The 12,599-nt window shown below is 48.2% G+C and overlaps 1 protein-coding gene across 1 annotated transcript in view; it reads right to left on the reverse strand.

The window, feature by feature from the left end:
• PNPLA2 (patatin like phospholipase domain containing 2) overlaps positions 1 to 12,599 on the reverse strand; it is a 30,274-nt gene that overhangs the window by 14,132 nt on the left and 3,543 nt on the right. The window contains exon 2 of the mRNA XM_026059101.1: positions 2 to 234. Within this exon, the coding sequence (XP_025914886.1) occupies positions 2 to 234 (233 nt within the window). The remainder of the gene's footprint in view (position 1; positions 235 to 12,599) is intronic.

The raw sequence follows: 12,599 nt of genomic DNA on the forward strand, positions 1-12,599 counted from the left end.
CCTGGATCAGCTCCTCCTTGGACTTGAAGTCTGACAGTATCACATTTTCTCCATCAGAGACCCGTGTGAGGGAGATGCCCAAGCGTCCTGCTGCTACCTCATGCCCATTCTCTGGCACAGTCTTGGACAGGCAGATCCGAATGATCTTCACCAAGTTGAAAGAAGGGTGGAGTGGGCCCAAGAACCTCTTCCGTGCTTCTTTTGACACTCGAATGATATTGGCACCAGCCTCACCTGCAACAAGAGAAAGAAATGCATTGTCAAGTGCTAGTCAAAACAACCTTCTTAACAAAATCAGGTACAGAAAAGCCTTGTCCAGCTTTACTCAGAGGTTTCTTCCACCTGCTGACATAACTCAAGGTGAAAGGCTATAATGGACAGTGTCACACAAGTCATGGAAATTTGCTGTTGGCCCTCACACTTGCTCACTGTGATAGGCTTCCCTCATCTTACACATTATATAAAATCCAGGAAGACCATATGTATCTTCTTCAGTATATCCTACTTCACTGATCAATGCAGGACTGGTAAAAAGAAAAACTAACACAGAAAACAAGGGCACTGCTTTAACAGCTTTGAGCTTGTGGCTAAACCCACTCCAAAATACCTTCCACTAAAACTTTTCTAGCAAGCATCTTTTATTCTGACTTGAAGCAAGTCACCTGTCAGTAAGCAGAAACACTGGTGCTTTCCAGCTAATCAGTTGTCAACAGCTCTCTTGACAATCTCAGCCACATTTCAGGCGAGCAAAATGGAAGTAGAGTTTTCCTATGTTTTTTTCAGAGTTGCTGTGTTCTCTCAGCACTGCTTGAACATCCTTCCCAATCCAAACCCGCTGCCCTATAGCCCCATTTAGGCAGAGGGAAGAGAGACAGGCATTTTGAGGCAGTTGAGTCAAGATCATCATCTTGACTAGGATTTAGTTTGCCATGCTCCATTAGGGAAGGAGTGACTCAGAGACACCTGAAGAGACTTTGGTGCATCATTCCCTCCACCGGGTGCATCTCCACAGCATTAAAACAGGCCCTGATGGCAAGCAGGATTCAAGAGGCATGCGTGCTTTACACTTTCACACAGTGACCCAGCTGGGGTTGGAGAGAGAAGACATCTGTCTGTGCTAAAGGAAGGCATCTAAGCCCATTATCTCATGGTCACTAGGAACCCAATCTGGCAAGAACATCAGGGCTCTGCAGTGGGGAAGGGAAGAAGGGATGCGGGGGGAAAACCAGAACGAAAACAAAAACATCAGCCCAAGCCAAAACCTCAACACCCAGCATGCTGCCCTTTGCACACACTGACTGCTGCCTCCAGGCTTGTCTCCTAGCCAGGGTGAGATGCAAGGCTAAATCCCCTGGGTACCAGGCAATCATCGTACTCCCAGGGACATAGGGAATATGAAGAGCAGTAAGGAGATCAGGGGAAAGCAGCCATGCTCTCAAAAATGAGGACTTCTTTCCAATCAAACTGAAGTTCAATTCCTGGACAAAGATGAAAAGAGCCTATCCGTTCAAGTCAACTTGAAAGCCTCCCACTTTGCTGTCCTCCCCACCCAGTCTTGCAACTGCAGAAAGGAGGTAGTAGAACAGAAGAAGCCGAGTTAGACCTAGGTTGATAAATAGAGATAAGAGCAACACCCTCAGCACTATTTTGACACAGGCCATTCTTTTGCAAGACACGTGCTACAGCAGGGTGTTTTCCATCAGCACAGCATGGGAATGCGATTCTGCATTCGGAAAGCCACCACCACCAGTAGCTCCAGCAAGCACAGAACCAGACCRTGGAGTATAACCATGGACTCTGGGGTCAGGATTTTAGGCACTGTGAGGTAGTGACTTAGCAGAAGATCCAAGCTCCCCTTTCTGAAGAGATTTTCAGCACTATGATCCCAGTCTTCTGCTCTGTCCTGGAGCAATGTATAGCAGCCTAATTCTGATCTTCCTTACTCGATCAGCAGTAAGCCATTCAGCCCTAGTAGCTGCATGGTTCAACATCCTTCCTAACACGAAGGAAGTCAGCCTTACACCAAAATGAGATTTTATAACATGGAAGTACTTCATAACACTCCCTAAGACACCCTCACATCTGACAAGGGCTGAAAGGCACACAAAGAACCTGCAACAGAGCCAAAACCTGAATAAACCCCAGTCCAGCACCTTGGTCACATGACCCTAGGAAAGTCCGCTGCRCTGATTGCATTGCAGGGAGTTGCTGGCTTAGCTAAAAACCCAAATGCGGGTGAGTGTTGAGCACGCAACTGTGCAGAGATGCACTCTGTGTGCAAAGCCCTGCTGGGGGGGTGACCCAACAGATGGTGCTTAGAGAAAGATGCTTTCAGACTTCACATATTAGTGTGCAGAAAGAAATATTTAATAATAATACTGATAACAACTGCAATTAAGTTGAGCTAATGACTAATATTAGAGCTAAAATCTGAGCTGGAAATTGCTTAAGGAAAACAAAACAGCCAAGTCCCAACTATGCCAAGAAACAGACTGTCCCAATATTTGAGGATGGACACTGCAGCTGCCTGCTCTATCACCGTTACACAGCTGAGTGGCAGGGGAATCAGGGGAGAAAAAGGGGACAAAACAAGATTTATTGCTAGTTAGCAATTTCCTTCTTTGAACCATTTTTATATTTTATACATGTGTGTATACACATACACAGATTATTCATAAGCAGTTCCAGGTTATTCTGCTTGAAGGGCAGCTGTGATCCTTCTGGACTTGCTGGCTCACTTACACCAGTGCTGAGAGCAGAAAGGCTCTGCAGGGAGAAACAGGCACAGGGTGATCTGCAGCACCACCAGCTTTCCTGGAAATGGGGCCAGCTCAGGGTTCAGCCAGCGGAGTCAGGTTTACATAGCTGGGTCCATGACAGATGACAAGGCCTCTTGGAAATAAATTTGGGAGGAGAAAGAGGAGGTGAGAGTGTTTTAGTCCCACAACTACCAGAAGAGCCGTTCCAGGAAAACCAGCACAAATTCTGCTTTGGATTTTGCAGAGGCTGCCAGAGGGAGCTGCTAAGTGAGAGGTGGTAAAGAGAGACGAGTCCCGCAGGAGTCAGCCACAAGCTGCCACTTACTGGGACTAACCCAGTGCCAACTCCAGTCCACAGAAAAGATTCCCATGGGTTTTGATGGATCTGGTGATTCAGGACACAAGGTCACGTGAAAAACCTGAACTAAGTTCCTTTTCCTTTCCCGGGGTATGTGCCAAGGGACACAGACAATCTTTAATAGCTAGCATTGATTGCTGAGAAAACACTTCATTCTTCTCCCACCAACCAATTCGTCCAGCACTTCTCCCCATACAGATTTACTAAACCAATATTCCTCTTAATAATAATAGTAATAATAATACATGAAATATTCCATTTTCTTTAGAAAAGTCATTCTTCCCCACAGTGTGTTTTGTCAACACAAGCCTGAACGCAGCAGGGCATTTCTGACTCATCGGAGCTTTGGTGGAGACAGCGCAGAGGAGCGTCAGACACTCCAGTCCTAAACACCCGAGCTGTGTCCCTGCGGGACAAGGGAGGCCAGGGCGGCTGTCTGCCAGTTCAGCCTGTGATCGTTCTGCAGTGGCTACAAGGGGCCAGTTACCTTCATCTGTGGGAAACAACCTGAAGGCAACTACTAGCTCATAATTCATTTTCTAGCTATGTCAAGCCAGTTTCCCATTAACTTATCAATATGGCAAAATCAGCACGTTTAAAAAATTGGCTGTCACTTTCACCAGTCATGCTTGACTCCAAAAGGACCCAGTGACTAAGTACCTACTGCCTTGCATCCTCGGGTATGGCTGCTCACCATAATACAAAACCAGAACAAGGTACAGGTCACGCATTTCCAAGAGGAACAGGAACAAAGGAGATCCAGAGCTATTTCGAGGAGAGCCCAAAGGAGCTAAGGCCCATTGCAAACTTCATCACCTTTCATTCTGAAGGCTCATTCCCCTAAACTGCCTTTCTCTAACCTGCAAAGCACTCAGTAGCACATGCTATTTATAACTGCATAGGAGCACCCCCAGCCACAGCAGTCTGCTGCTCCAGATCAGCCATCTAACTGATGTCAGCTGGGGTGAGGGATGTTCCTGGCTAAAAGCTCTGAAATGAAACAGAACGGTTACTTCACGTCTGTGCGATACACACGGACGAGGACCATCAGAAAGGCTAAGCACCCCATGCACCTTCTGTGGGAAGCTGCAGGAGGAGTGGTGGGAAGGGAAAATGGGCCTTTTCAGACCTCTATCTTCAGCAGCAGGGCTTTTGCTGTGCTCTTGCACTGAGGGCACATGATGCGTCGCCTGTTGACATGAGACCATCCAATAACATTCTGTTTTCCAGCCAGCAGAAGGACAGTTGACCCGTAAAGTATTTCAAGAGAGGTGGGTGGGAAACAAACCCCCAAGACGTAATAAACAAAAATAGGAGCAGAGAGTGGGGAGGAGGGAGGGGGCATTCGGGACATTCCACCAAGCAACTCCCGCCACTGCTGCTCACCCGTGACATTGCAGCTCCCTCTGGAAAAGCTCCATGTCAGTACAGAGATCACCGCCTGCACCAGGAACATTTCTGCTCCCCTGGCTAATGCAGCAGTAAACAAGAGTGTAAGCTTGAAGGAAAGGCATTCAAACAGGGATAGGAAATGAAGGACAGCATGGATGATGATGGATGCCAAGGCAGCATCTCCCATTCCTCCTGGCAGGAGGCACGTATGGGGAAGCCAGTGGTAACTGCACCCCAAGGGAGCTTCAGGACATTGCTCTAGTTCTGGCAGAGGTGTACAAGCTAGCCCTCCTGCCCCAGGATTGGCCCTGCGCTAGCTGAAGGATCTCTCGGAGCAGGTCTAGCTCCTCTTTCCAGGCTATTTTTAAGGCCCTGCTGTTGCCTGCACATGTTCTTCTGGAGGCCGTGATCCCTGTAGTTCAGGTAGCACAGGCGACAACTCCCACATTGCTTTGGGCTCCTCGTAGACCAGCAGTGTCTTGCAGTAAGGAGGCYATGCAGTGACAACACTGCAGATGCCTGCACTAACGGAGCAGGCAGGGAACCGCGCAGCCCCCATAAGATCCCTGCTAAACCTGCGCCTCATTCAGCACCAACAAGAATCCAGACAGACTCCTTTCTACACATCAGCTACACCCAAGGCACCGCTGCTCTCTCTGTGGTCCCATCACCAAGCTACAGCTCCAAACTGGCCAGACACACAGCTGCTGAAAGCTTTGAAGGGAAGCCAAGTAGCAGAAGGAAGTGCAGGTGCTTTTGACATTGCTCTGGTACCTGGGTAGCCTAACGCCTCGCTAGTTTGGGATTTAGGCTGCAAGCTTCTCAGCACAGAAGCCAGCTCCTGTGTACCACAAACAGGGTATAGCCCACAGTCAGCCACCTGTTAGAAAGAGGTTTGCACGCTACCAAGCASAGATGCTCCCTGGTAGAGCCCACAGCTACAATCTTTGCCTCTGCACTTTGCTCTTGACTCAGATGCTTGCTGAAGCATCACTGGAGCTGTCAACATTTCCTATCGGCAGATCCCTGTTCAGACCTGAATTTAGGAACAGGTGAGCCAGAAGGCATTCGCTAGCATGATCTCACTTCAGGCTAGTTTAGTTTGGCTGCTTGTCCCTTACTGCTCTGGCTGGGGACCTGTTCCAGCACCTCATCTTTGTAACAGCTAACATCCAGCCTGTAAGGACAAGCACAGGTTTCAGGAGAGCTCTCCTGGATTCTTCCACAAAACCCCCGAGCTGCTCAAAAATCAGCATGCACAGCTCCTGCGCCTGCCTGTTCTTTGAATACTAAAGCCAAGCAACACACGTGCTTTTCCTGTCTGGCCTCTCCTAGGAGAACACTAATGCAGTCCTGTTGCCAGCCTGAAAGCGCAAAGCTGTAAACAAGAGGCACTGAAACAAAATTTGCAAGCTGACAACTAGGAAAATAAAAAGTTAACTGAATTTTAATGGATATTTCCTCACAGGCAGCTCAGACTGCCAAAAGTGCCCATTTGCTCGCCAGAAGGAAAAGCGCATAGCAACAGGCCCGGTGATCCAAGGACAACTAATTCCTGTGGGCAGTGACCTCAGTTTGTGAAAGATGCCCTCTACTTGGCTGGACTTCTGTGCCTCTTCCCACACTCACGCTGAAGCAATCTGGTTTCTACTCATTGCCCTGAGAGAGCAAAAACCAGGCAGATCTTCACCTGAGATAAGCTGAGTGAAGGCAGTTTGCAYTGAATGGGAGCCCGACCCAAGATGTTCCCTGACTGCCTATCAGTGAGGCTGCAGGAACGTCAGAAGGGGATCCAAAGAGAAATTCATGCCTGCAGGAAACGGTGAGAATCTGATATGCCCTCATAAGACATTTCCAAGTGGTAGGCATACCCTGCAGCTGGTGACAAATTAGAGATCACTGGCTTAATTTCCAGTGTGAAATCTTAAAGACAGATGTGTCAACAAAACTTGTGTGCATGTAGAAAAATCTGTCCCTCACTTGCCAGAAGTTGTATAAATCCCACTATTTAAAGCGATGTAAAGCTGCCCATTTTCAAGCATGTCAGCCGGGGGGAAGTCAGCTAACATGAAACCTGTGAGGTCGCCAATTACTTTCACATCTGTGCACATCTTCCTCAAATATTGAGAAATACCATGTAGCAGAACAAAGCGTTCTTCTGGGACTTCCTTATTTTTTGTTGTTTTGAGGTATATTTAGATATTTATTTCAAGGCTCTCACTCATTCTTTCTCTCCTACTATTTTGCCATCAGATAACAAGAAGCAGCTCAGCTGATTTGCCTCCAGATTATGGATACAGGAAGGAAGCATTTTTTTCCCCTCCCGATGCACACACAGCAAATACAGCTACCCCCAAACACACACCTAGGCGATCTGAGAACAGCTACCGCACAGCTGGCTGCTCTCTATGGCAGATAACTGCTTCCATCAGGGGCTTCGTGCAGGGATTCAACCACCAAGCTTGACAAACAAACAACTCTGCGAGGGAAGGCTCTTAGAAAGCCTGGCCACCAGCCATAAATAATGGTTTATCTTCCTTCGCTCCAGAGGGAGGGGCACCGACACATACGGTATGAGTTAACTCCTAGGGATCCCCATCAGACTATGACAAGAGATGCCTAGTCTCACTTTACAGGTGGGGCAGGTGGAAACACCAAGGTGAAGAGATAGCTTTTCAGGCACGACCAGCTCCTGCAGCCAGAGGCAGATGCTGAAGGAAGGGCTCAGTCCACTATACCTTCTGGCCCAGACTCACAACGCTCAGCATTGCAAAGTCTAGGCACAAGCAGTGCCAAGGTGCAGGCTGCAACAGGAAAGAAAAGAAAGTCCAGATCCCCTGCAACCATTTCAGAACCAGGAGCCTCCCTCTTATTAATGTATTTGTCCAGAGATGTTTCTTTTCTACTTAGAGTAAAACTTAAAAAAGCACAAAGAGCTACTAGCCACTTTATCTATTAAACTAAGTAAATCCACAATGAAAGGAGTCCTTTTTCCCCTCTGAGCCAAAAGGAATAGTCATCTTGTGTGTTTGGGATATCAGTTAAGAGATGTACCAGAACTATCACCACATCCTGGATGTGGGGAGCAGATAAGGAGAATATCTGCATTTAAGTCACCCATTTTTCCCACTTGCACAGAGGAGCTCACAGTGACTGTTGCCTGTCTGTCCTCACATGGCATCCACAGGGTTGGCCCCTTGTGCAAGCCGCAGAGCGGATGCACAGTTCATGCCCCATCTGACCCTGAAGCAAGTTGGTCTCCTCAGGACACAAGCAAAAAGGCTTTGTGAGAATGGACAGAAGAGCTGCCAGGCTTGATCAGGTCTCTCAGCGAAACCTTTGCGCTGGCCTCTGGAGCACTGCACTGGACTTGATGGAGCACTGGTAAACCAAAGCCTCACCACCCTACCGATGTCCTGCAAGCCAAGGCCCGCTTTGTTTCTGTGGCCAGGACCAAAGCGTCCACACTTGCAACACAAACCCGAGAACAGAGCAGCTGCTGCTGGGAAACAATCAATAGGAACAACAAGAGGCAGCTCAGTTCAGGCAGACAGCCAGGATCATTCTCTGTCACAACCACAACAGCAATCCCCATGAGCCTAATCTTTTTCCACTGTAATTCCCTAATACAAAGCTTAATTTGGCATTTGTTTTCATTGTGTTAGAGGAAATTAAATAGCATAAGAGCACACAAAGAGGAGAGGTTGCTCAGGACCCCGGGCAAGCTATAATGAAAGCCATGCCCTGTCTTCATCCATCCATCCATCCATCCATGTCAGTCCTACAGTGCAATTCAAACTGCATTGGGTGACAGAAGAAAGGGATTCACAGAGCAAGAAGATCCAGCTCAGATCCCTGCTGCTTGTTCTGAGCCAGAGCAATGCTGGTTCCCAGGTCATCTTTTAAAAGCAAAAACTCAACAAGAGAAGGCCAGCAGAGGGGAGAGATAAGAGCTGGGGTAGGGAGGGGAATGGACTGAAAAAACACGCTCTCCCTGAGAAGGCTAAATAGCCTTTCTCCACTGCCCTGCACAGAGGCGTACATGGTGCAGGGGCAAGAGCAAGTGCCACACACATGCACGACACTACAGACACTCCATACTCACATCCAAGGGTCAACTTACAGGATGGCAACACAGACCCAAAGAAAGAGTGCACCATTCCCACTGTATGGTACCACTGCAGCAGAGGTTCCACCAGAGGTAAGATGCTCTGGGAAAAATAAGATTAGTGCTACAGGACAGAGCCTTGGCTTCTCCTGGCTACCAAAACACCAGCAAGGCTAAGCCAGGTTGCCTTTGCCAGGCACCTGCACCAGATTCGTGAAGATGAAAAGTAAAATGAGCAGTCAGCATTTCTACAGCCAGATCCTAAAGAAATAGCTGCCTGCCACTCCAGAGTCACTTCAGCTTTATCACACAGTAGCCATTGCCCTCAGCTGGCTAACACCAAAGTAARGCTGAACACCAAGAAGGCCCCCATACAGCCTTCTGTGGCTTTCAGTGCAATCCCTGCCGAATGCTCTCCTGCATGCGTGTAGGCAGCGACTGTTTGGTGTTCACCAGAGACGTTACCAGAAACACGACTGGCTCCATCACTCATGAAAGAGCAGCCTGTCTCCCTTCTCCCCTGTCCTCACTTACTGTACACTCACACAGCTGCTAGAGCACTGTCCTGCCCTGGCACAGAACGAAAGGCATACCTCTAAAGTCCTCCTCTGGTCCTAAGCCTGCCCCATGCCCACCTCCCTCATGCTTTCACTGCTGGCCAAGTGCTCCACGCCATGCCAAGCACCTCCCCGTGCGTCTGCAAGCACGTTGCTTGCTGTGCCCTCTTTGCCCTTCCATCTCACACAGACATGTGAGGAGACACCTTACACCCCGAACTTTTCCCCGCTTGCCAATGGCATGAGCAGAGCAGGCTACCAGCAAGGAAGTGAGAACGAGAAGCTTCATTCCAAAGAGGTCCTCAGCGAAAGACAGGAAACCCAGACACATTTCGTTCTGGGAGGAAGCTCATCCTGCATGAAGGAGCTTATTTGGGAAGTGGTTTCAGGAAGACCGAAAGGCATTCCTTGGGAGCTGAGACACAAGAGTATCTGGAGGAGTATCTGGAGACTGACGCTACCTTTCCTCCACAGACGTCAGCAGCAGTCCAACAGCCACAACTCCTGAGCATTGAGACGACTGAAGTTTTGAGGCCAAACATGCGAGCAGGACAGAAGATGCTTGCAGAGCACTGCAGAGACCCCTCTGAGGGAAGGGCCTCTGCTTAAGCCTTCCCACAAGGCTGATCAGTGCAGAAGCAAGGAGGGTAGCAAGACAGATGTAGCAATGTCCACCTGGAGCTAACACACCCAGAATGAACCTGTGYGCAGAAGTATGGTTAGTAATTAAATGGCTAGTTTGTCTCCATAAAGAAGTTTTTAACCAAACCCACTACTATAACAGCAGGCTAGATAAACAGATACAACCACCCCTGTGCTGACAGCCTGCTCTGAACTGAACTTTCGCTATGCATGACATAACGACAGGAATCTGAATCCACACCCTGCCTCATTATATTGGAATAATTTTCTCACAGCAACAAGCCCTGAATCAGCAGCATCCAAATAAAGCCAGCAAGAGGAGCTCTTGTAATTAACATATTTAAAGGGCTCCTCGATTCATTTACACCCTCAACTGCTGCTGCCATCATAAAATGCTAAATTAGATAATCCACAGGAGTGGCAGCAGAGACACTGCCGAGCCAGCAATGCCAAAACAGTACTCAACCCTTTAAAATCTAACCCTGAACAAAAGACTTCCAAAACCAGCATCCATCCAGAGAGACTGTATTATAGGAAGAAGAGAAGGAGGTTCATCCTCAAGAGAACTCCCCCAAGCTCTGCATACCCCAAAGCCTGGGAAACAGCTGCATAAGGCAATTCATAAAAGTTTGGTGATTTTAGAGGACTCACCAAACAGAAGCCACCAGTGTAGATCTGGYGCTTCCCTGTACTGGAAAGACCATGGTTTCAGGTCTGGGCAAGTGTCAAAGGGCAACACAAAGCCCCAGATTCTACTAAAACTATCAGCTTCCCAGTATAGGGAAGGGCCAAGACTGAGGATGGAAGAGGATGCACTGCAGAAAAATGTGACGTGAGAGGAGAGGTCTCTGTCTCAACTTCTCTGCAAGAGCCATCCTAGACAAGTGGGGCCAGCAGTGATGAAACAGGAGCTCGTAAAGTCTCAGATTGCTAAAAAGGCCTCAAGGGAGTGACTGGTGCACATTTTGCAGTGAGCTTCTCCCTTACTTGTCTGGGGGAGCTTTTACACTAACAACCTGATCCTTGGCAATGGTGCAGCTTCTGTGAACTGATTAAAAGGGGTTACATGACAGTCACAGCTGACATACCCCAAGCACCAGGGAAGTAATGCAAGCCACCCACATGGACTGGTTGCCACTGGGATTATGCAGAATTTGATTTATTCTGAGCCCTTCAGCTTGGGAGAGTCCCTTTCTTAGGGACACAGAGGGCAGCGCTCCTGGACACATTGTACTGAAGATCAGCACAATCCTAGGGACAGGAACAGGCTTGTCACAAGCAGCTACTGTGTCACAAGTGACAGAGCACCGCCAGACATGTGGGTAGAACAAACTTGACCACTAAGACAGTGGGAGCCTGGAAGACAGAGCAAGGAATCAGAGGAAGCCTTTTGATTTGGCAGGATTAAAGTTAGCTTTCAAGCCTAATCATAACCAGACACATGACCCAGAAAAACACATGACAGCATTTCCTATTTTGCAGGGAGGATTTGCAGGTGCTTTGAGGGATCCATCCTTCTGCAGATAAGAGAAGAGGCAGAAAGTAGTAGAACAGCCTGGACATGCTACAAGTTCAAGACAGAGGCTGAAATTCTGGGTCAGAGAAGTGACCAAAGACCACTTGAGCTGTTGCTATCGAAGTCACACGGCTGGTGCAGCTGACAGGGAGCAGGCTGGGCACCTTGCTGTTCCCACAGTTGCGGGTGACAAGAGAAAAAAACCACACACATTGCTTTGACTATTTTTTTTGCTAAAAGCAGCTGCTTGGCTTCCCATAGACTCATCCAACAAGATGCCTGTGAGAGCACCTTTCCTCAGGGGAACTTCCTTACTAAAGCCAGGCAGGCAGCAAGAACAAGCTCCTCCCCAAAACAGTGGTTGCAGGGTGCTCTGTCTGCTTGGCTGCCAGCTTACTCCTCTGGACACCTGGCTCTGCAGTCCTGTGACCACTGCTGTCACTGATCCAGCTTTTCCACCAAGCTGGTGAATATTTCTGAGTGCATTTTCTGATGGTCACATGATGACAGGTGACAAGTAAACCTGAATGTCAAATAACCATTACTCATCCCAGGTCAAGACTGGGACAGAGTCCTGCCTAAGACACTAACAAAAGCTTGTATACAACCTAGGAAGAGCTTCTCAAAGAATACCCCAAACAATGCTGCTCTGTCTAGCAGATGTATGGCTTCCTTTCTGTATTCTTCATATGAGGAGCATCCCCTCAGCTTGCTTTATTCTTTTTGCTTACATTGTCATGGCTGATTTGGACAAGAGAACAGCTGAACTCCCCCAGACGGTGGGTTTGATAGCCAGCTATGCCTCTGACAGCAGAACCCATCTCTTCCCCGAAAAAAGAAAAGCAATTCAACAGTCCCAACCCACACTCCGATGTGAAACTGCAAAGGACAGAATATTCACGTGCTTTACAGACAATGGAGATGCTGTTGGTTAGCTAACAGTCACGAGTGCAGCCTGGGGCCTCACCATCAGATCAAAAACACCGCTTGTCTGTGATTACAGGTTCACATACCACAATTCTTTCAGGATGCTACACTTCCAAAGCAGGCACACCAAGTCCCATGGCCCTCACTGGAGTGAGGTGACTCAAGGCCCTTAACAAAGACCTTTTTGCCACCATGCATTAAAGATTTAGCAACCTGGCATTGGCTGCATTTTAGCCTAACTAGCGACTGAAAAGGACAGTTTTACAATGTCACACAAGCCAGTTTTACTCACACAGGCCCACTGACTTAAGGATTTATTCAGATAGACAAGAGCCTGTAG

Source organism: Apteryx rowi, unplaced genomic scaffold (genome assembly GCF_003343035.1).
Source record: "Apteryx rowi isolate R43461 unplaced genomic scaffold, aptRow1 scaffold_152, whole genome shotgun sequence".
NCBI classification, from domain to species: Eukaryota; Metazoa; Chordata; class Aves; order Apterygiformes; family Apterygidae; genus Apteryx; species Apteryx rowi.